This window comes from Haliotis rubra, unplaced genomic scaffold (assembly GCF_003918875.1).
Source record: "Haliotis rubra isolate DU_JTF1 unplaced genomic scaffold, ASM391887v1 Scf559, whole genome shotgun sequence".
Taxonomy (NCBI): Eukaryota; Metazoa; Mollusca; class Gastropoda; order Lepetellida; family Haliotidae; genus Haliotis; species Haliotis rubra.
In genome coordinates, this window is record NW_025767256.1 from 704,662 (window position 1) to 730,126 (window position 25,465).

The window sequence follows — 25,465 nt, forward strand, 5'->3', positions numbered from 1 at the left end:
TGATTAAAGCGCTCGCTCGTCACGCCGAAGACGCACAAGGGTACAATGTATGAAGCCCATTTCTGGTGTTCCCCGCTGTGAAATTGCTAAAAGCGGCATAAATTTAAACTCACTCACTAAGACTGTCTCCGTTGCCTTGTGGTCTGAGTGTGTGCCCCGATAGCGGAAGGTCTCTGGTTCGATTCCCGGACGCGTCACACCAAAATAAGTTATAAGATGGTCCTTGTTGTTTCCGTGTGTGTCACTCGACTTTGATTGAGTGAGTGAGTGAGTTTAGTTTTACGCCGCTTTAAGCAATATTCCAGCAATATCACGGCGGGGGACAACAGAAATGGGCTTCACACATTACATCCATGTGGGGAATCGAACCCGGGTCTTCGGTGTGACGAGCGAACGCTTTAACCACTAGGCTACCCCACCGCCCCACACTCGACCTTGAGGGGATACAACCATTGCATGATCGCCACGGAGTCGAATACGATGTCTGAGCCGGGTATCCATGTTGTAGGCTCAACCGACATTAGTCCTCACAAGTACACATACGCACACACGCACGCACGCAATGGGGGCTGAAATGAAATGCACAAGAAATAGTTGATCGATGTTGGCGTGTTCGATACAGGCATCACAGGTGTTGTTAGTGAGTGAGTGAGTGAGTGAGTGAGTATGGTTGCGCTTTTAGCAATATTCCAGAAATATCACGGCGGGGGACACCAGAAAAGAGCTTCACATTGTACCCCTGTGGGCAATCGAACCCGGGTCTTTGGGTCTTTAACCACTAGACTACCCCACCGCCCCTTGTTTTTTGGTAAGCTTTTTGACGATTGTTTTCCGTCTTGCATCTTCCTGGCAACGTTATTTATTTATTTATTTATTTATTTATTTTTATATTTATTTATTTATTTGTTTTGTTTGTTTATTTGTTTATTTGTTTGTGTGTTTGATTGTTTGTTTGATTGTTTGTTTGTTTGTTTGTGTGTTTGATTGTTTGTTTGTTTGTGTGTTTGATTGTTTGTTTGTTTGTGTGTTTGTGTGTTTGATTGTTTGTTTATTCCAAAATCCAGTTTTCAAGTGTATACTTTAATGTGCCTGGCAGTTTAGCTTTAATATTACTAAGTAAGACTTTAAACAACATACAAACAAAACAAACATGCCCATTCTACCAGCCCGAAGTTGTGTCGCTCGAACCTTTGATATGTGTAAAAGGCCTCACTGTCTGTAAAAGGCCTCACTGTCTGTAAAAGGCCTCACTGTGTATGAAGGTCCGACAGTGGGTCTTTGATACACTAGGCATTCAGCCGGTCTGACAGTCATAGAGCTCGGACAGAGAAGGGGGGCTTTAGACACAATCCACCCTGCATACCACGGTGACAGCTAGGTGAAATATAGGCCCGACCGCTGACATGGAGGGAGGGAGACGCGTCAGTTTCATCGACAATATGGCCGAAATGGGTCTCAGTAGTCTCTCGATCGCCGCCAAGAGATTCAAGAAGAAGGGAGCTAAAGATGAGGAGGGGGGATATCGCCAGCTCGCGCTCTTGGGGTAGGTGTTAAAAGCCGCAGTATTAATCTGTCCAAACAGACGTATTTCGGTGAATGGTTGGAATATTCCCAGACATTGGGGGCTTAAACATGTTGATTCTGACATCCATTTTATACTTAACGATCGGAATTAAACAAGAAAAGTAATCATCGAAAGACGAAGGCACGGTTACCATTGGCTTGTGGGTTTCATCTTGGCTTTACACTCCAGTGAAACCTTGATGTTACCACATACTTTGCTAGATATTTGAGGCGTACTGAAAAAGGGATCTTAATATTTGTGACTACCCTTAAGCATGTATCATCTCTTCTAAGTACCACTTAAATATATTTTGATACGAAGATTACTTTCACAAATACTCAAATATTTGTATTTTACAGAATTGATAAATGTATCGACATTTGAAACACTTAGGCTATGACCTTTTACTCGACAAAGTAATTATTCAAGCTTGAATGTATGATTACAATGATATAAGCATTTATTGTGACGAACTGAAGCCACTAACAAACATAAGCAAATATAAAGTCCGACACTACAAATAAATTGTTTCACACAACAAATATAAAGTCCGATCGACTGTCGGACTTTATATTTGTTGTGTGGAGCTATTTATTATGAGTGTCGATTTTATATTGTTATGTGATGGAACGATTTATTTGTAGTGTCGGACTTTATATTTGTTGTGTGGAACGATTTGTTCGTAGTGTCGGACTTTATAGTTGTTGTGTGGAACGATTTGTTTGTAGTGTCGGACTTTATATTTGTTGTGTGGAACGATTTATTTGTAGTGTCGGACTTTATATTTTTTGTGTGGAACGATTTGTTCGTAGTGTCGGACTTTATATTTGTTGTGTGGAACGATTTATTTGTAGTGTCGGACTTTATATTTGTTGTGTGGAACGATTTATTTGTAGTGTCGGACTTTATATTTGTTGTGTGGAACGATTTATTTGTAGTGTCGGACTTTATATTTGTTGTGTGGAATGATTTATTTGTAGTGTCGGACTTTATATTTGTTGTGTGGAACGATTTGTTCGTAGTGTCGGACTTTATATTTGTTGTGTGGAACGATTTATTTGTAGTGCCGGACTTTATATTTGTTGTGTGAACGATTTATTTGTAGTGTCGGACTTTATATTTGTTGTGTGGAACGATTTTTTTGTAGTGTCGGACCTAATATTTGTTGTGTGGAACGATTTATTCGTAGTGTCGGACCTTATATTTTTTGTGTGTAACGATTTATTCGTAGTGTCGGACTTTATATTTGTTGTGTGGAACGATTTTTTTGTAGTGTCGGACCTTACATTTGTTGTGTGGAACGATTTATTCGTTGTGTCGGACTTTATATTTGTTGTGTGGAACAATGCGTTTTAGGTGGTGTGGGACTATGTATTCGAATTTGGGACGTTCGAATAGCCCATTTCTGGTGTCCCCCGCCGTGATGTTGCTGGGATATTGCTCGAAGCGGCGTATTCGAAGACTTTATATTTGTATGGAACTATGTGTTAGTGTCGGACTATACTCTGGGTATGTTTGGTAAATGGGTGCTTTGTTTGGGACTAATTATACTTTATTAGATGAAAGCAAAGCAGAATTATTCTTTTGCAAATTCACATTTTTCAACGAGCTAGATACACAGTAACATCCTTGGAGCGTCAGTTATGAACATAATATTTTCATCAGGAAACATATCAAAGCGACGAATTGTGTATTGTTGTAAAAAAAGATTTGGTTCCCCCATAGTAAAGGTTCCGTTGGAACTTTTCATTCCAATATTTGTTTCTGTAATAGTGCATGCGGAACAATTATTTCGTTCCGTGTACAGAGAATTTATTCCGGGTAAATAGGAACTTTCACACACACCCTAAAGTGTCTAAAAGAAGGTTTTGTTTGTTGGGGTGGTCTAAAAATTGGGGCGCGTGGGGAACAGAAAATAAAAAAGGATTTTTCCTACAGTATTTGTTCCATATGGAACAAATCATGTGGCTATCAAGGAGCAATTATCATGTGTGAAAGTTCTTTACATTTTTTATGAAAATAGATTCCCCAGAATGCGAACTGCTGATTCTAAATGAATCTTGTGTTAAAAAGAGTTCACAGTCATTATGTAACCAAGTTACCTACATTAATCAGGTTACAGACAATATGTAACCGTGTTACAGTCAGTCAGTAGCCAGATTACAGCCAATATGTAACCAAGTTACCTCATTTATCAGATTACAGTCAATATGTAACCATGTGACAGTCAGTCAGTAGCCAGATTACAGCCAATATGTGACCAAGTTACCTTCATTTATCAGATGAGTGTCAATATGTAACCAAGTTACAGTCAGTAGCCAGATTACAGCCAATATGTAACCAAGTTACCTTCATTTATCAGATTACAGTCAATATGCAACCAAGTTACAGTCAGTAGCCAGGTTACAGCCAATATGTAACCAAGTTACCTTCATTTATCAGATTACAGTCAGTATGCAACCAAGTTACAGTCAGTAGCCAGGTTACAGTCAATATGTAATCAAGTTACAGTCAGTAACCAGGTTACAGTCAATATGCAACCAAGTTACAGTCAGTAGCCAGATTACAGTCAATATGCAACCAAGTTACAGTCAGTAGCCAGGTTACAGTCAATATGCAACCAAGTTACAGTCAGTAGCCAGGTTACAGTCAATATGCAACCAAGTTACAGTCAGTCAGTAGCCAGGTTACAGTCAATATGTAACCAGAGTACAGTCAGTAGCCAGGTTACAGTCAATATGCAACCAAGTTACAGTCAGTAGCCAGGTTACAGTCAATATGCAACCAGGGTACAGTCAGTAGCCAGGTTACAGTCAATATGCAACCAAGTTATAGTCAGTCAGTAGCCAGGTTACAGCCAATATGTAACCAAGTTACCTCATTTATCAGATTACAGTCAATATGTAACCATGTGACAGTCAGTCAGTAGCCAGATTACAGCCAATATGTGACCAAGTTACCTTCATTTATCAGATGAGTGTCAATATGTAACCAAGTTACAGTCAGTAGCCAGATTACAGCCAATATGTAACCAAGTTACCTTCATTTATCAGATTACAGTCAATATGCAACCAAGTTACAGTCAGTAGCCAGGTTACAGCCAATATGTAACCAAGTTACCTTCATTTATCAGATTACAGTCAGTATGCAACCAAGTTACAGTCAGTAGCCAGGTTACAGTCAATATGTAATCAAGTTACAGTCAGTAACCAGGTTACAGTCAATATGCAACCAAGTTACAGTCAGTAGCCAGATTACAGTCAATATGCAACCAAGTTACAGTCAGTAGCCAGGTTACAGTCAATATGTAACCAAGTTACAGTCAGTAGCCAGGTTACAGTCAATATGCAACCAAGTTACAGTCAGTCAGTAGCCAGGTTACAGTCAATATGTAACCAGAGTACAGTCAGTAGCCAGGTTACAGTCAATATGCAACCAAGTTACAGTCAGTAGCCAGGTTACAGTCAATATGCAACCAGGGTACAGTCAGTAGCCAGGTTACAGTCAATATGCAACCAAGTTATAGTCAGTCAGTAGCCAGGTTACAGTCAATATGTAACCAGAATACAGTCAGTAACCAGATTACAGTCAATATGTAACCAAGGTACAGTCAGTAGCCAGATTACAGTCAATATGCAATTTCAAGTTACAGTCAGTCAGTAGCCAGGTTACAGTCAATATGCAACCAAGTTACAGTTAGTCAGTAGCCAGGTTACAGTCAATATGTAACCAAGGTACAGTCAGTAGCAAGGTTACAGTTAATATGTAACCAAGTTACAGTTAGTAGCGAGATTACAGTCGATATGTAACAAAGTTACAGTCAGTAGCCAGATTACAGTCAATATGTAATAAAGTTAGTCAGTAGCCAGATTACAGTCAATATGTAACAAAAGTACAGTCAGTAGCTAGATTACAGTCCATATGTAACCAAGTTACAGTCAGTAGCCAGGTTACAGTCAATATGTAACAAAGTTACAGTCAGTAGCCAGATTACAGAGAATATGTAAGCAAGTTACAGTCAGTAGCCAGGTTACAGTCAATATGCAACTAAGTTACAGTCAGTCAGTAGCCAGGTTACAGTCAATATGTCACAAAGTGACAGTTAGTAGCCAGGTTACAGTCAATATGTAACAAAGTTACAGTCAGTAGCCAGATTAGAGTCAATATGTAACCAATTTAAGTTACAGTCAGTATCCAGGTTAATAAACATGTAACCAAGTTACAGTCAGTCAGTATCCAGATTACAGTCAATATGTAAGCAAGTTACAGTCAGTAGCCAAGTTACAGTCAATATGTAATCAAGTTACAGTTAGTCAGTAGCCAGGTTAGTGAACATGTAAATAAGTTACAGTTAGTATCCATATTACAGTCAACATGTTACCAATTTAATTACAGTCAGTCAGTATCCATGTTACAGTCAACATGTAACCAGAGACCATATGGTCTCTGATGTAACCAAGTTAATTACAGCCAGTCAGTATCCAGGTTACAGTCAACATGTAACCAAGTTAAGTTAGTAATCAAATTACAGTCAACATGTTAAGTTACATTCAGTCTGTAGCCAGGTTACAGTCAGTATGTAACCAAGTTGAAGTTAGTAGACATCCCGGATGTGGACAAGTTGGATTAATCCATTTTGCATTCAATAATGACTGGAATAGATTAGGCCTATTGTATTTGTACCTGTTCGATGGAATATTTGCCGTATGTGCGGATTTTTTATTCGTGTCATCCATTCTCTATTTCACGGCATTTATTCCGAACCGGAACATTTACTACTCGGAACTAAATCATTTTTACATTGTTACATGGGATCTAGTCAATTGGGCAAAAGGGCTGAGAAGTGCCAAGTATAGGCTGATGAAAAAGTCAAATGGGCCGTAGTGAAAGTCAAGCGGGCCGTGACAAAATGTCACAAGGGCCTTATTCTTAGTTATATGGGCCGAAAAAAACAAAAGTTTACAAATTTTTTTTTTCTCCATTTTTCATTGATGTATATAACACTAAAGAAATATCATAACAATATCAATAGCATCCCCAGCTATGGACCTGGCAGACTTGAAAAGGTCTTGTGTTGCAGCCTTCACTTGTTACATATACGTCATTAATTTTACGTGTCTGTTAATCTTTTAATTTATTCAGTCATTTTCTTATTCACACACTGATTCCTTTTGTGTTTAAGATATAAAAAACGCGAACCAAAAGTGGCACAGAAAAGACTGCGCCCGTGTTTGAAATGTGTGCCAAGGGAGACCACTCTTATTCAGTTGCTAGGCTCGCTAATCACTTGGCGTAGTAATAATATCTCTATTTTGAGATGGCTCTCTAACATGTCAGTTTATCTTCAAGGATGATCGTACATTGTTTTGATCTTTGGAACGATATGGATGTCTCTGGTACAAGTCCAAAAGCGGAGCACTGGACTATTATAGATGAACTATTTCTACTCCGCTTACTTCCGGTAAATGCAATTCGGTGAACGATTGTTTACAAATGGTTGCAGATGGAAAGAGGAGGAAAGCAGTGAACGAAGTACTGTTTCCTCATATTATGTGTGTCATGTTTGTTTGTATGCATATGATATTTTCGACAGATGACGGCATAATATTCTCGTGTATGTCAGGCTAGACAGTGTTGGCCATCTGTTGAGAAATTGCAGTTAATCATGTCATCATCCTTTCGAATTTCGGCATTACATTTCATGAAATCAGATCTGTTATTAACGACGGCAATTGACGAACAGATATAGCCAACATGTCACCACCAGTCGCCAGGTGTATGCTGCATAGTATCAAAAGTTATCAAAATACCCCATGTTGTCTAGTGTCTAGTGTTTTCAAAATTCTGATAAGGCACAAAACACGTAACCATGATGATTTGGAATTTGTGACTATTATGCAAGTGTCAGGTTTCGCCTTACTTTGTGTCAAACAGACTGTTATATTGAGTTAGAATGATTCATTCCACTATTATCATGATTTTTATTATTTCAGCATCGCAGCAAGAATCAAAATGGGTCGCAAGGGTGACAAGACTTTAGGCAAAGACAAGAACCAGTCATCATCAAGTCAAGATGCCCAAGACGAGGATTCCAACAAAACCCCAGGTTTGTAATAATAGCAATACCTTTTGTCTCTGTAATTAGGATTTAGAATTGGTGACTGACATAGGTCAGACAGACAGAAAGTTATAATTTTAGTATTCTTATTTAGGGCTAAGCATAGCTTCTCAAACCGATCATGCTATCAATAGTATCATTACCTTTGCTTAACACTGACACTCCACATGTTCAGTATTATGGAAAACCTGAATTTATTTTGAGATGCTCTCCTTGACATCAAGATAACAATGAAGGTTTTGTAGAAAGAGGTACATAATATCCTTATATGGAGAAGAAAGTTGGACATATTAACAACTTGATCATTGTCTTTAATCAGAATTCAGAAGTGGACCTGAGAATCACCTCCTTTTCTATATTAGAAATTTGAAGATAATTTCCTTTTGCTGTTATGTTGGTCAAAATTAGTAAACAGGTGCTTTTTTGTTTACTGGTTATATTGATATGTTTTTTTAATTGTTTTATATTTATCAATTTAAGATAATATAAGTAGTTTCAAGATATCTTTATTGTAATTTGATAATTTTGACTGAATACTGTTCGACAGGTTAGCAACTTGATGGATAACTTTAATTAGATTTCAGACCTGGAGCTTGACGAATCATGTCCTTATAGTTTTAAGCATCTCTGAGACAGAAGCAGAACATTGATTGCCTCTTCACAACAGGACCAAATCCAATTTGTGTTTGGTATAATATATCAGAGGTTATTCATATCCATTATTACTGATGTATTATGTCCAGCTTGCAGTAAAAATAGCCTAATCGTTGCATCCTGGATTCAATTCTCCTTATGGATACTATATATGAAAACATTCCCATTGTCTACCCATGTGACAATGGAGGAGGGGAGGAAATCTCTTAGTGACAGGTTTGGTCCTCAAGTTAATTTTTTCAATCTTGGCTGCAACAGGATCACAAAGTATTGGACTCATGTTTGTTTCAGAGCCATACAACTGCTCCGGGCTGTTCCAGTCCGACTTTGCTGAGTTGTGTCATAGGCAAGACATGACATTTGTCCCACAGATAGTTCCACGCCCTCGGCCGACGGCGCCATCTCCCAGTCAGGTTGCGGAAGGTAAACCAGAGAAGGGAAGGGATAAAAACAAACAAGTCAGTGCCCCGGAACCAGACCCGGAACCTTTGTTAGACGAGGATGGTGGTAAACGTTTATTTTGTTTCTTTTCATTTCTTCTCATCTGCTTATTTCTAGTATTAAAGAGAAAATCCACTTCTATTACTTTCTTTATCTGTTTCTTTGAGGACCATCAGGGATGCAGATCGCATCGCTTGTCCAAGGGGCTGTTTTCAATTATTTTCAATCATTACTTTTTTTCCTTCTTTTAGTGTGGTTTTTGATTGTGTATGCTTAGTCATTTAATTATTTTATAAAGTCTTATTTAAATCTTATTTCATATATTTATAATCATATTGTGTTGTTGCTTTTTCCTTTTTTATACCTTTAAACTACCAGTCCTCAAATACGGGATGAATATGATGTGTTATTAAGTACACAGCGTTCAAAACTAAGGGTGTCCTTGAGGTTTACATCTGTTGAATTGAATATGAGGTCTTCTCCGTTTGAACCATGTATCATGCCTTTATGTATTGAATCATACAAGAAGCTTGTTCCTATTAATTTTTGGCATCAGCCTTAATGATCAATTAATTCATTTTCATTTTCAAAAATTCCAATTGAAACCAGTTGATAAAACCAACATCATTTCAACTGACAATGACATTTCAGTTAACATTATTAACATTCATTTAACAGCATATTAAAGCCATGTTTTACTAGACCTGGAGGGATGCTGTGTAGTGATGTTGTTCCGCAGCAGCTTGTCATAAGAGGCGATTAAATACATGTAGTGGTCAGACTGACTTAGTTGACACATGTCATCTTGTCCTAATTGCATGGATTGTTGCTCATGATGCCAATCACTGGATTGTCAGGTCCAGACTCGAATATTTACAGACCTCTCTGATATGAGTGGAATATTGCTAAGTGCAGTACAAAACAACAAACAAAAAAGGTTGTGTAACTGTCACTGAATTCTGATTGCCTGCTACCAGAGCCAGTGGAGCCTCCTCCCAAGACGCATTAACTGTGAAGGACAAGTTTGAGTAGCCACTTCAAGCCATCGATACAGGTGGAGATGGACAACCCTGACAAGCTGGACACTGTCACTGAAATATACATTCGTGGTGGGTATATGTGAACACTGTCACTGAAATATACATCTGTGGTGGGTATATGTGGACACTGTCACTGAAATATACATCTGTGGTGGGTATATGTGGACACTGTCACTGAAATATACATCTGTGGTGGGTATGTGTGAACACTGTCACTGAAATATACATCTGTGGTGGGTATATGTGAACACTGTCATTGAAATATACATCTGTGGTGGGTATATGTGAACACTGTCACTGAAATATACATCTGTGGTGGGTATATGTGGACACTGTCACTGAAATATACATTCGTGGTGGGTATGTGGACACTGTCACTGAAATATACATTTGTGGTGAGTATATGTGGACACTGTCACTGAAATATACATCTGTGGTGGGTATATATGGACACTCACTGAAATATACATCTGTGGTGGGTATATGTGGACACTCACTGAAATATACATCTGTGGTGGGTATATGTGAACACTGTCACTGAAATATACATCCGTGGTGGGTATATGTGGACACTGTCACTGAAATATACATCCATGGCAGGTATATGTGGACACTGTCACTGAAATATACATCTGTGGTGGGTATATGTGGACACTCACTGAAATATACATCTGTGGTGGGTAATATGTGAACACTGTCACTGAAATATACATCCGTGGTGGGTATATGTGGACACTGTCACTGAAATATACATCCATGGTGGGTATATGTGGACACTGTCACTGAAATATACATCCGTGGTGGGTATATGTGGACACTCACTGAAATATACATCTGTGGAGGGTATATGTGGACACTGTCACTGAAATATACATCTGTGGTGGGTATATGTGAACACTGTCACTGAAATATACATCTGGTGGGTATATGTGAACACTGTCACTGAAATATACATCTGTGGTGGGTATATGTGAACACTTTCATTGAAATATACATCTGTGGTGGGTATATGTGAAAACTGTCACTGAAATATACATCTGTGGTGGGTATATGTGGACACTGTCACTGAATTATACATCTGTGGTGGGTATATGTGGACACTGTCACTGAAATATACATCCATGGTGGGTATATGTGGACACTGTCACTGAAATATACATCCATGGTGGGTATATGTGGACACTGTCACTGAAATATACATCCATGGGGGGGGTATATGTGGACACTCACTGAAATATACATCCGTGGTTTGGTATATGTGGACACTGTCACTGAAATATACATCCGTGGTGGGTATATGTGGACACTCACTGAAATATACATCCGGAGGCTGAAGGAGTATATATACATGAAGGAGGCTGCATGGGACAAGGGAAGTAACCCATGGTTTCTGTTTCCAGGTTGGAAGGTTGACGAGTGTATGATGAACATATTCAAACAGTGCTGGCCGGCCATGGAGAGGCTACATACAATCAAGTGAGTCGGTTATTTAAACATTTTACTGAAATTGGAAAATGTGTTGTCAAATAGCTGTCACCATGGAGCTGGAGACTAAAGGACCATTCATAATTTATGGCTAAGGGGGGCTGTGATTGTAATTTTTGTGGAGAAGCATGTCCCCCCTAAACTTTATGTACAAAGTAAGCCAGCTGGTTTGAAAGTAATTCCATTGATTCTGTGTTGGTATATGAATCTTGGAAATGTTATCTTATGTCTTTCATATCAGCATTATAGCTCTTCCAGGCTTACTGTTGAACACTGTCAAGACTGTTGAACACTGTTAAGACTGTTGAACACTGTCAAGACTGTTGAACACTGTTAAGACTGTTGAACACTACTAAGACTGTTGAACACTGTTAAGACTGTTGAACACTGTTAAGACTGTTGAACACTGTCAAGACCGTTGAACACTTGTAAGACTGTTGAACACTGTTAAGACTGTTGAACACTATTAAGACCGTTGAACACTGTTAAGACTGTTGAACACTGTTAAGACTGTTGAACACTGTCAAGACTGTTGAACACTGTTATGACTGTTGAAAAATGTTAAGACTGTTGAACACTGTTAACCCCCTGGATGCCACAGGGACATATATGTCCTTCCCCTTCAACCCTCAATTTGAAGTCGAATAAAAATCAAAATATCCCACGTACACAAATACACTTCACAGTTTCGAATTCTGCGGGTAATTTCCTGTTTCTTGATACCATCCAGTATTATTTTAGACAAAGCTAAAGTGCTGAAAATGACCTTTTAAAATGGGCTTCATCGAAAATGGCGACATTTTTGACACAGTACGAAATTGCGATTCACAGCGTTATTTGCTGTATGTTTTGAAATGTGAAAATCGGATAATTCCTGGGAGTATTGAATTTAAAAATAACCTATTCATGATCACTGATATCAGTTTACATGAAATCGCTAATTATAATTCTGAAGCGTTGCCGATGAATCTAGAATCGGTTGGGATGTTTTCGAAAATGCACTTACGAACACCGTGAAGCTTTCCATATTGGATAGTGTTTACAAAATCCGCGTTTGATGAAGGCCGGTATTGAGACACCTATTACATCAATGCATTATATTTCATATTCAGCTTGAAAAATGCATCACTGAATTCCCCATACATTTTAGAATCAATTTGAAACTGGTCTGTGTCACCAATAATAACTGTCTAGATAAAATGAGGCGAAACATATTGGGTGTGAAAACGAGCGGCTGTGCTTGAAAAGACTGCGTTTGTGTGAAATGTAAACAAAGACAAATTCGATTTTACACTGCGTAGCATTTTTCTGAAATTTTTCAACTTTCATCCGTCTATTCATTGCTTGCAATGGCTCGATACCTTTAGAATATACATGGAAAGAGTATCGTGGCAAGAAATAGGAAATTATAAATAGATACAATGCAATGATTTGATAATTCATAAGAAATTGTCAAAGTTTCCGTGCAGCGTGGCCATGACTGACGCCAAATCACGCAGAGCGACAAGCGGTAATTATCTGCATTTCTGTCCTTTTCTCTTCGCATTATAGTGAAAGCGATTAAAAACATATAACCATACACAGATAGTCAGAATCATTCTGATTACTTACATCTCATATGTATGTACAAGCGATCCCTGAATCAGTGGAAGGGTCCTCGCAAAATCCTGTGCACCCTTGTCAGCAAAGCCGCCATTTTGTAAGAAATCGGTCAGCGGTAGTGATGTCATCGTCAACATTGTTCTACATATTAGGCAATTTCTTTGAGGTGAAGGTCGGTCGAACAAGAGTAAACACAACGCCATATCCTTCGATTACACTGTCAGTATTATGATGTATATTTTGGATGGATGGTTAGGATGCTTTTTCATGAAACTGACTTCAGTATCTACATTTAGCCTTGTTCAATATCATATCATACGTGCATATGGGGTTTCACGGTGTTTTATTCTTTGAAAGTTTTTGATTGTTTGAATCATATTTACATAAAAATTGACATATTTATTGCACCATATTCTAAACCTTTACACAAGTGTTAGAAGATCAAGCGTAGCCATAACTGCATCTACTTTGGTTCCTATGATGTACAATATTCAATTTATTTGGACTAATATTGCAATTTCATATGAACAGGTTAATGAAACGGTGATATAATTCAACCTTATATGCAAAACTGATAATATTAATGACAGTGGTTTATATATGGTATGAAATGTATATGCACACATATTTAAAGGAATTGTCTTGTTCATTGCATAATTTTGTGTCGTTTATAGACAAAAGAATGTTGCATATAGATCGGCAAGGTGTCGTTTGTGGGAAAGCGTTTTATGATTCTCTATCATTGCTTTTCGATAATATATTCAATTCATATTTGATTAAATAATATTGTGATGACAGGATATCAAACTCTAACTACTTATAGGAAAATTGTAGAAAAATATATATACCATCTCATGTGTTAATTAGGACAAATCTTATATCCATATTTTAATATATAGTTCCATATATAAAAGCTATCCTTAAGCATCTTTCATTGCATGCGTATGAAGAGAAATAGCTTCATAATCATAAACAAACAAAATTCTTATCCCAAACAAAATATTAGGGTGTTGGGAAATATTATTTTTATTTACGTTAAATTGATGCCAAACAGGTCTTGGCGTGGTTTTCACAATAAGATCGCTGTCAAACCGTCTAATTGTTGATATATTCAGGACACTATTTAAATGGAAAAATCAGTCATTTTATGTTTTGTCTAAAGAGTGTAAAATTCTGACATAGAAGTCAGACCTTTGATACAATTAATGGAAATTAAGTGAGATATATACTAATCAGCATACCAATGTCGTCTTTTTCTGGCGATGCATAAATGCATAAAACAAGCGATGGCGTCAACTAAAATGTTGTATTATTTTCAGCAATTTTCGTTACATTTGAAGATATGACTAGTACTCTGGTAATAACGATGCAAAATTAGTCAAATTACATCTACACAAGCGGAGAATATGGGAATCTAAGAACTAACTTATATATCGGATAGGGCCATTCAAATCGGCTATTACGTGCTTTCACATATGATACGTTGTCATCTTTTCTTATAAATTGTGAAACTACCAAAGTGCATCCGTTCACATTGGGGAACTTTGAATTGGAATAGTGTGGTTCACCATGAATATAAAATAACGAAAATATGAAGCGTCCCGTATCCACAACAAATTCTCTCCAAGTGATCTGAGTTACATTGACCTAGTGTTACTGCATATAGCGGAGTTATCCCCCTTATCATTATCGTGTATGACCTCTCTGTAAAGTAGTTTGGCGTCATAGAAGAAAATACATTTTGACATTTATTGCTTGAGTCATTTTTAATGTTGAGTATAGCGTTATGCACAAGCACATAAACCCAATTCATATACACTTATGTCGTTCAGATATCAGGCTGTATTTTCTTAAGCTCCACACTTTCCGTAAAGATGTCCCATTAAAAATTAAGTAGCACAGTGCTTTTATCGGTCGCGATAAAAAGCGAGAAATTTACTGCTTTTAACATAACAAAAATTTGGACAACATTTAGCAAGGTCTATTTCTCAAACCGCCAAGGTAGTTGCACTTATATTTTTACCAACGGATAGGAAATTTGATATTCTACATTTCTGTGTAATTTTATAGCCTTACGTAGATCGAGGACCACGCGAGAGCAATTCTCGCACAACGTTCACTTTTCAAAGCGTATGAAAATGTGCGCCTGAAAAAAAACTCGGCAGCCAGGGGGTTAAGATCGTTGAACACTATTAAGATCGTTGAACACTATTGAAGACTGTTGAACACTATTAAGATCGTTGAACACTATTGAAGACCGTTGAACACTGTTAAGACTGTTGAACACTATTGAAGACTGTTGAACACTGTTAAGACTGTTGAACACTGTTAAGATCGTTGAACACTATTGAAGACTGTTGAACACTGTTAAGACTGTTGAACACTGTCAAGACTGTTGAACACTGTTAAGACTGTTGAACACTACTAAGACTGTTGAACACTGTTAAGACTGTTGAACACTGTCAAGACTGTTGAACACTGTTAAGACTGTTGAACACTATTAAGACCGTTGAACACTTGTAAGACAGTTGAACACTGTTAAGACTGTTGAACACTATTGAAGACTGTTGAACACTATTGAAGACCGTTGAACACTGTTAAGACTGTTGAACACTGTTAAGACTGTTGAACACTGTTAAGACTGTTTAACACTATTAAGACTGTTGAACACTATTGAAGACTGTTGAACACTATTAAGACTGTTGAACACTATTAAGACGGTATTTTGCTCGTATGTTCTACTCATTATTTGTTAAACTCTTTATGGGGAGATTTTTTGTTAAACTCTATATGGGGAGATTATTTGTTAAACTCTTTATGGGGAGATTATTTGTTAAACTCTTTATAGGGAGATTATTTGTTTGTGTGAGTGTCCTGTATATGTTTCTGTTCCCAGTTTGTGGCAGGTGGGACTGACCGGGGAGACTGTGGCCATCTTGGCGTCCTTCATGCCGCTCTGCATGAATCTGAAGTAAGTTGTTTCCTTCCAGGTTTCACCTCTGTGAGGGTTCCAGGGTGGCACAGTTCTTGCCTAGCAACCATAGATGTTGTACATTGTTTCATGGTGTGTTACTGTATCCTGATTTCATGGTGTGTTGCTCATTATATTGATCGCTGGTTTGTCTGCTTTCTTAGACACATGTCCCAGGTGTATTTCCACTTGAAATGGTTTTGTTTTGATTTGCAACTTAAGTATGTACAGTCATACCTATCTATTTAGACAACATGAGGTACAACAGTTTTATTTAAAATCAGTGTGAGATAAACAAAATGATCCTGTACATGTGGGCCCCAAATCATTTTTCACATTGTTATATTTGATAGGATATTTATTTAGTGCACATATCCACACAACTAGTACGTGCTCAAGGTGCTTGAGTGTTCCCTTAATCAACAGATGTCTTTTTTTCTGGCATTCTTTTAACCAGCTCAACTCCCTGGGAGTATTCAGCTCATGCAGCCTTTTAGGCGATGGCAGTTATCACACAGCCTCATCCTCACGAGGTACCCATTTGCAGTTGGGTGAACTGGGACACATAGTCACAGTGTTTTGTCCAATGATGATACTGCGTTACTATACCGCATTCTAGGTGTATGCATGCGTGTTCGTGTGTCCACACCGCTATGTAGGTGTACATGTTGATAAGTGGGCTGTGGATTCTTATTAACTGATCCGGGGACTTGGAACAACACACCGCTATGTGTTGAAGTGGCTACTTAGAGTGAGTGAGTTTAGTTTTATGCCGCCTTTAGCAATATTACAGTAATATCACAGCAGGGAACACCTGAAATGGGCTTCACACATTGTAACCATGTGGGGAATCAGAACCTGGGCCTCGGTAATGACGATCAGAACTTTCGAACAACATGGTTACCCAGCCCTGGGTAATTTGGAAACACTACACAAGCATGCTATAGGTTAAGGTAACTAACTGCAGTCAGGCAGCGTTAGACTCAAGCTGTTACCAATCTTGTTTTACTATATTAACATGTCAATTGTTGATTCATTAATCTGATGGTTCAATCTCCACAATGCCATCCTCGATAATCTCCAGGGTATAGATTCGATAAATGTCTCCACTATACCCTGGATGCAATGGCTCGAGCTGATGATTTATTACCTCCCTTGCCATTCAGTTTCTTGAGCCAATGCCAGTTTCAACAAGATAGCTTCGCGCTGAAAGTTTGTTATGCAGTCGCGACTCAGAATTGGGGAAACATACAGAAAAATTGACAGGTCTGAAAATCTTAAAAAAAATATATGCAAGAACTTCTACCTCTTTTCAGAGTACCTCTGCAACAATATATTATTGTGTTGCACAAGTTTAATCGTTAGATAATTTGAAAAGCTTACAGTGAGTTGTGATTGGAACGCCAGCTTGACACCTGATTGGATGAAAAGCCAACCAAGGGAGGTAATAAAATCATTGGTTTGAGCCTGACGCATCCAGGGTATAGTGGAGATTTATCGGAGCGTATACCCTGGAGATTATCAAGTGATGTCTCCGACCCGAGCGCCAATTATTTAGTGCAACATATCCACATGGATTTTAGTTAATTTGTTCTCTGATTTTCTTTTATTAATCCGTTCCTGTAAATGCCATATTGTACAATTATGACTCCATGATGAAGTTTCAATACAGGTACTGACTGAATTCACCAGTCCATATTGGTTTATTATGTAATTACCAAAAGAAAGAAGCTTCTACAAAAGCCAAACCATGTCGGCTTAGTCAATAGAAGTAATTTTATTTTCGTTCAAAACTAATAATATTATGTCAACAACAATACTGTGACATGTAAACAATAGAATCGTCCGTCATAGCTTGACATCAATGTCTGTTTGTCTCTCTCAGACAAGTGAAAGGGAAGTAACGCTACTGCAGTTTCATCATCCAAAACATTTTTTATGGCACTGTTCTAATTATCAGCCCTGACTGTGATAAGCAGCAAGGTGGACTCGGTGCAGTCGTACCTAGATGGGATCCTGCTAATTATGTCCACTGCTGGTTTGTCTGTCCTGGATATTTACATGCCCAGTGCTACACACAGCTACATACAGAATACTGCTTACTTTGACGTGAAACAACCACAGACAATGCAAGACCTACATGTGATAATGATCCTGTCAGTGCTGGATATGATGGATGTGGGACTGTAGATGAAATTGTCTGTTACAGGAACCTGGTCCTGGGATGGTCTGTGCTGGGAGAAGGTGAAGAGAACTGGCATCTGTTGGTGGATGATGACAGGCAGGTGACAGTGTGTGCATTAGAGGTGCAGCAGGTAGAGGAACTCTCCTTGTTCCTCCTCTCCTCTTCTTTCTCTTTGTCCTCCCTCTTCCTCCTCTTCTTCCTTTTCCTCTTTTCTTCTTCCCTCCCCTCAACTTCCTCCTTCCATTTTTCTTCTGCCTCCTTTTCCTGTTTCCATCTTCCTCCTTTTCCATTTTCCTCTTCTGTCCCTCCTCCACTGCTTTCTCTTTCATTTTCCTTGCCCATTGTCCCTTCTTCCTCCCCTTCCTCTCCTTCCTTTTCCATTTTCCCTTCTGCTTCCCTCCTCCACTGCTTCCTCTTTTCTTCGCCCATTGTCCCTCTTCTTCTTTCCTCCCCTCCTCCACTCCTTCCTTTCCATTTTCTCTTTCTGCCTCCCTCCTTTTCCGTCTTCCCTCATCTTCCTTTTCCATTTTCCCTCTTCCTTCCTCCTCCACTCCTTCCTCTTTTCCATTTTCTCCCTTCTGCCTCCTTCTCCACTGGCTTCCCCTCATCTTCCATTTCCATTCTTTCCTTCTGCCCTCCCTCCTCCACTCCTTCCTTTTTCCATTTTCCTCCTTCCTCCCTCCCTCCACTGCTTCCCTCAATTCTTCCTTGTTTCGTTTTTCTCTTCTTCCTTCTCCCTCCTCTTCTTCCTCCACTTTCCATTTTCCATTTCTGCCTCCTCCTCCACTGCTTCCTCATCTTCCTTTTCCATTTTCCTTCTTCCTCCCCCTCCTCCACCTCCTTTCTTTTTTCCATTTTCCCTTTTTCTGCCTCCTTCTCCAGTTGCTTCCCATCTTCCTTTTTCCATTTCCTCCTCTTCTGCCCTCCTCCTCCATCCCTTCCTTTCCATTTTCCTTTTCTGCCTCCCCCTTCTCCACTTCCTTTCCATTTCACTCTTCCTTTTCCCGTTTTTCCTCTTCTGCCTTCCTCCTCCACTCCTTCCTCCTCCTTTCCTTCCTCTTTCTTGCTTACCCTCTTTCCACTTCTTCCTTCCCTCACCTTCCTCTTTCCATTTTCCTTTTTCTTTCCTCCCTCCTCCTCCTTCCTCTTTTCCTTTTTCCTTTTCTGCCTCCCCTCCTCCACTGCTTCCTCACCTTCCTTTTCCATTTTCCCTTTTCTGCCTTCCCTCCTCCACTCCTTCCTTTTCCATTTTCCCTTTTCTGCCTCCCTCCTCCATTGCTTCCTCTTTTTCTTCCTTTTCTGCCTTCCCTCCTCCCTCCTTCCTTTTCCATTTTCTTTCCTTTTCTGCCTTCCCTCCTCCACCTTCCTCTTTCCATTTCCTTTTCCATCCCTCCTCCCTCTTCCTTTTTCCTCTCTTCTTCCTCCTTATCCTACCTATTTCCACATCTTCTTTTCCCTTTCCCCTTCACTTTCATCCCTCCTCTTCTGCTTTCCCTTTCTTCCATTTCTCATCCCTCTGGGCGGTTCCTCTTCTTCTTTCCCTATTCTGGTTAAGCTAGTTGTTATTTCGTCCACCTAAGACCAGGGGTTCGAATCCCCACATGGGCACAATGTGTGAAGCCCATGTCTGGTGTTCTGCTTCCATTGATATTGCTGGAATATTGCTAAAAGCATCTAAAACCATACTTTCACTCACCTTTCTCCTTCTCTTCTTCATTTCCCTTTTTCTCTTCTTCTTCCTCCTTCCTCCTTTCCTCCCTTTTCCTCCTTTCCCCTTCCCCTCTTCTGCCTCCCCTCCACTTGCCTCTTCCTCTTCTTCCTCCCTTCCTGTGTCTTTCTGCCTCCTCCTCCCTGCTTCCTCTTGTTCCTCCTTCCCTTCTTCTGCCTCCCTCCACTGCTTCCTCTTGTTTCTCCTTTCCCTCTTCTGCCTCCCCTCCACTGCTTCCTCTTGTTTCTCTTTCCCTCTTCTGCCTCCGTTCCCCTCCACTGCTTCCTCTTCTTCTGCCTTCCTCCTTCCCTCTTCTGCCTCCCCTCCACTGCTTCCTCTTCTTCCTCCTTCCCTCTTCTGCTTCCCCTCCACTGCTTCCTCTTCTTCCTCCTTCCCCTCTTCTGCCTCCCTCCACTGCTTCCTCTTCTTCCTCCTTCCCCTCTTCTGCCTCCCCTCCACTGCTTCCTCTTCTTCCTCCTTCCCATCTTCTGCCTCCCCCTCCACTGCTTCCTCTTCTTCCTCCACCTCATCTTCCTTTCCCCTTTCCTTCTCTTCCTCCTCTCTTCCTCCTTTCCTTCTTCTCTTCCTCCCTCATCTTCCTCCATCTCCTCTTCTTCCTCCTCTTCATCATCACTGTGCCTTGATTACCTTTTGGTATTGAAACTTGTAGGAGGTCTCTCACATAATTAGATAAACTGTTATATTTCTGAATTTAGTTTATCAATCATTCAGCCAAACTCACCCACTGACTCACTCCTTTCAGTGTTCAGCTTCTCTCACTCCAACATTGCGCCGTCTCTGATGAAGCTGCCGAGGCGTGGCAGGGCTCTGGGTACTGTAAGCGGCTTCAACCTAAAGCTCTTGTCTCTCAACCTGGCTGGCAACAGGAATCACAGATGTTGGCGCGGAGCATTTAGCAGGGGTAATTTCTGGAAAAATCTCTCAAGTAACAGATTAGGGGAAGTGACTGTGTGTCTGATTTACATAGCTTGCTAAGACTGCTTGGCCTGTTTCATGTCATTAAGCTGGCTCTTTTGATAGTGTCTCAATAAACCAACACAAATATGTACAATTTTTTTATGAGAATTGCTCAGATACTCCAGATTAACTAGGTTTCAAAGGAAAATTCTCTGGTTAGACTAACATCTAGTTTCAGAAATTGAAATATTTCACAGAAAAAATTATTCTGATAAATATATTATAAAGGAGCCCAGTTACTCTTTTTTCAGAAGTTGTAGTAATCAAGACTGTTCTACTAATACAGGCATATTTGGGTTATATTGGATGTGTTTGTGTCGGTCAGTATGACTGGTAGTTGCTTGTCTAGGTCAGTTGTGTATGTGACCTGCAACATTGTGCCAGGACTTGTACATAGAGGGCACAATCCACACTCGGTGCTGTGATGACTTAGCATTACATCACCGCCACAGGCTAATTTGGATATCGCATTGACCAGACTATTCTCTTGTTTTTGTAAACAAGCGGCGCATATTCATAATAAAAGAGACTAGTCTTGCCAGAGATCATATAATATGGTCTCTGGTCTTCATAAAACTTTTCGGTGGGCTCTTCACAATGTTTTACATTGTTGCATATATATATACTGACACACATTAAAAACGCAAAACCAAATTCAAATGAGGAAAACTTAACAAACAACAATACTTGGATGAATTTGTTCTACAGTTATGTTGAGAATTTCATTGTGCTTCATTTTCATAAAAAATGATTGCAAGAGTTCCGCCAATATGACTGACATGTCAAGCGTCACACACAGACCCCCCTTACGTCCGTCAGTAGCGAGTGTGACCTCCCTGAGCCTGTACACATGCATGGAGTCGACATCGCATGGATTCGCACAAATGTCGAACAGGTGCTTGGGGGATGTTCTGCCACTCCTGTCAACTCAGCGACTTTGTTTGGCTGACGTTGACGTTGCCATTGATGAATCCAGCGACCAAGCTCATGTTCATGTTGCTGCCTGTAGGCCGCGTTGTCTGCCATCTGCAAATGACACACAGAACCTGGACCCATTGAAAAAACCCCACTGGTTGGAGATTCATGGTGGTTGGAGGCTATGTTGCTGTGCAAAAAGGAGTCTGTTGACTCGATGATGTTGCATAATGACGTTTCCCGATATGGCCCCTTAGTGCCACAGCCTGCAGACGTCAAATGACTGTCATGGCGCTGATGTGGCGTACTTTACATCCTACGGTGTTTCGAGGTGAGTTTGCTGCTGTCTGAAAGCGGCTTCTTTGGTGAACTCGTCGGATGTGCCGGCCTGGAAGTGCCATCATGACCGGAGTTTGTCCTGGTAAGGGACAGTCATGGATGCTTCCAGTTTGCTGATGACGATTTTGGAGTCTGTTGATGGTGGATTTGTGATGTTCCCACCGACAGCATCCGGATAGCTTGTTCCCTCTGCTGTTCACTGAGCCGTGGCATTTTGCGACTGCTAGTGAAACGGTTGAACCATAATGCCCTTTATACGTCCAAAACCTGGCTTTGCATGTGTATGTCATGATAATCATGCACCCCAATAGGTCCAAGGAATATGCTGGAGTTGTGTTTTCATGAACTGTACCCATGCCAGAAAACAAACGAAGGAGTTTAGAAAACTTAAGGCTGGATATGATTGATAGAGGAACTGTGGCTGTCTGTAAGGAGACAATTAGAACTGAGTTGCATGCAATGGGTTGGCAGAAAAGTCGAGAAATTCCATCACCGATCATGAAACCTGAAAAGGAGCGAAGGTTGAACTGGTGCTTACAGCATAGAAATTTTAACTGGGACAATGTGATTTTCTCAGATGAAAGTTCTGTGTGACTGTTTCCTAATACACTGAAATTCTGGAATAAACAAACTGAAAAACATTTGTATCAGCGCCCAAAGTACAGTCTGAAATTTAGCGTGTGGGGTGGCATATCTGTGTTAGGGGCAACGCCCCTCTGTATATTTGAAGGGAATATGAACAGTGAGCGGTACACAGATATTCTCGAGGGACATATACTTCCATCTGCTCATGTGTTCTATGGAAATTGTTGGATTTTCCAGCAGGACAACGACCCAAAACATCGTTCAAAGCACTCACAGGCCTGGTTTCAGACGCTAAATATGACATTATTAGATTGGCCAAGCTAAAGCCCTGACCTAAATCCAATAGAAAATGTTTGGGGACTTATGAAACATCGTTCAAAGCACTCACAGGCCTGGTTTCGGACCCAAAATATGACATTATTAGACTGGCCAAGCTATAGACCTGACCTAAATCCAATAGAAAATGTTTGGGGACTTATGAAGGAAAGTGTCAATAAGAAACATCTGACAAATATTGCTGAAATGAAAGAAGGGGTGGTCCGATATTGGGACAGCATGGACCACGACTTTCTAACTTCTCTGATCAGTAGTATGCCCCGACACATTGAAGCCTGCATTGCTGCCCATGGTGACTTGACAAAATACTAACTGTTCACTTGTCTTTAAATCTGGAGTTATGTTCAGCTAATATTCACATTTTATACGTGAGTAATGAGTTAAAAAAATCTTTTTTTATGATCTTTAAATTTTCAATAATTTCTTGTTGTACTGTATATTCTTCCACACCGGCGACATTAAGGTTTATGAAAACCATTATTTTTCCTTATCCTGACTCATGATGTTTTCCTTAGCTCCCTTTACCTTGCGAATGGTAGTGGAACACTTGAATCCCTTGTAGTTCCCGAAGCGGATGTAAAAATACACTCACCCACGAGTTACCTCCCTTCTTTCCCACGCAAACAGTCATGTGACCAGCCTTACTGTCACTTTTCGCCCAAGCGGATAGTTGGGCGAGCACTGGAGTCCCATATACGACAGATATCCTTTATAATTAGATCCTATTTATCAAAATTACGCTGTGTATGATATTTGACTATAACTATAATGCATTAGTTGTATAAAATTTGAAGAAATTTTCGTAATTTGTTACACTTTTTCATCATAATGTAACGTGTTTACATTTCATGAAATCTTGCATTGTTTGCAGTCACCAGCTATCTGTGGCTGATCCTCACCCCCAATGCCCATCGTGCATTAAACCATGTTCTTCCACCTCACGTTGTACATATTGCAGTGATTTATCAAATTTGCAATTTAATCAATATTTGTCTTACATCTATAGACGTGCCATGGATAGGGTGAGGAAGTCATCACAAGTCATGGTTGATAAACCTGGAGATCAAGCCGGTAACCGTACGTTGTTTGCTACTGCAGAAATAAATAATTTTGGTGCTATGTTGAGTACGTTGCAGGGGTCGTCGTCTGGTACGGGGTCGAAACAGAGGTCTGCTACGGCGGAGTTGATGCCCTCTCAGAGTGAGAATAAGACTACTGCTTTATCCACAATGCAGAAATGGGCATTTATAACTAGGTTAGCGTCAAAATCAACACGACCTAGCAGGTCAACTCATCAGAGGTCGTTTAATGAGGAGATCTTTCTACTGCACGAGGCAGACGTGTTTGATGAACCACCATTACTTCTGCCTGAAGTGCCTACTAGATTGGCGATGCAGACGACCTCCACGATTACTAGATCGTCTCCTGCAACTACAACAGCGGGCGAGCTGTTTGACGACCAACCACCAACTTCTCAATGCAGTGAAGTTGAAGCACACAACACATCAATGCAGAATCAGTTCCAGTCAACGCAGAACTCCGATCCAGGCGACTTTATGAGGCAATTTACTACCCAAATGATGGCCATGATGGAACGACGGTTTGATGAGGAAGTGAAGGCACGACAGAATCTTACATCAACCGACAACATTCGCAAACCCTCAGACCTGCGCGAACCTGATACGCCGTTGGTGAACGTGTACGTTCATCACAATCGGACAACTTTGTCATCATGGAACAGGATGGAAGGTTTGTGAAGGCTACTAACTCTACGAGAACTTCGTCTGCAAACCCTCAAGATTTGAGAACGCCTAGGAATCCATCTCCAAGAGCCAGCTGTTCCAGATCTACGTCCCGCAGCTCTCACACACGAACAGAAGGTTTGCGAAGATAAGGTTTGCGATAAGGAAGTTCGCTAAGGCTAGGTTCGCGAGAGACAAGTTTGCGAAGGGATGGATCACGAGACAAGGTTCGCGAAGGGGTGGATCACGAGACAGACGTTCGTGAAAGGATGGATCACGAGATAGAGGTTCGCGGAAGCTAGATTCGCAAAAGGAAGGTTCGCAGAAGGAGGATTTGCGAAGGCATAGGTCTATAGAACGAGAACTATCTGATGAACATACCAACTACGTCTTCTCAGATACGGAAGTTACAGCTTGGATAGCTAATTGATTGAACTTAGAGTCTCCCTCCAAGGAATTGGATGAAGCTTACACAGACAAGATGTGCAAGGATGACTTCGACTCGGTGACTATTCCTCCTTTTGAGCCAATATCCAAGGTGCCTTCAAACCTACGCATAGCTTTTGACAAAGCTACTAGATTCCAGAATCAATATCTGCCACCCCTTTATGAGAGCGCTGGACTTAGATGAGAACATAAAACTGGTCAACAAATTTCGGAACAAGTTTTACAAGGTGGAGGATAAAAAGTTGGCTCAATTTGATACTGCGACGAGGAGATCCTTCTTCGGATTAACGAGATACAGAGCAATCAATGAGGCATTAATTAACAAGTTCCAGAACCCCAGTTCGAAAGAAGATAG

General features: G+C 40.1%; 1 protein-coding gene across 1 annotated transcript in view; it reads left to right on the top strand.

Annotated features, from left to right (window-relative positions):
- LOC124253924 (leucine-rich repeat-containing protein 71-like) overlaps positions 1-25,465 on the top strand; it is a gene marked incomplete at its 3' end in the record, with an annotated part of 49,414 nt that overhangs the window by 14,820 nt on the left and 9,129 nt on the right. The window contains 10 exon segments of the mRNA XM_046687772.1: positions 7,558-7,670; positions 8,628-8,843; positions 9,029-9,044; positions 9,795-9,886; positions 11,218-11,293; positions 15,801-15,875; positions 18,085-18,166; positions 20,539-20,585; positions 20,587-20,656; positions 20,658-20,690. Coding sequence (XP_046543728.1) covers positions 7,558-7,670; positions 8,628-8,843; positions 9,029-9,044; positions 9,795-9,886; positions 11,218-11,293; positions 15,801-15,875; positions 18,085-18,166; positions 20,539-20,585; positions 20,587-20,656; positions 20,658-20,690 — 820 coding nt within the window.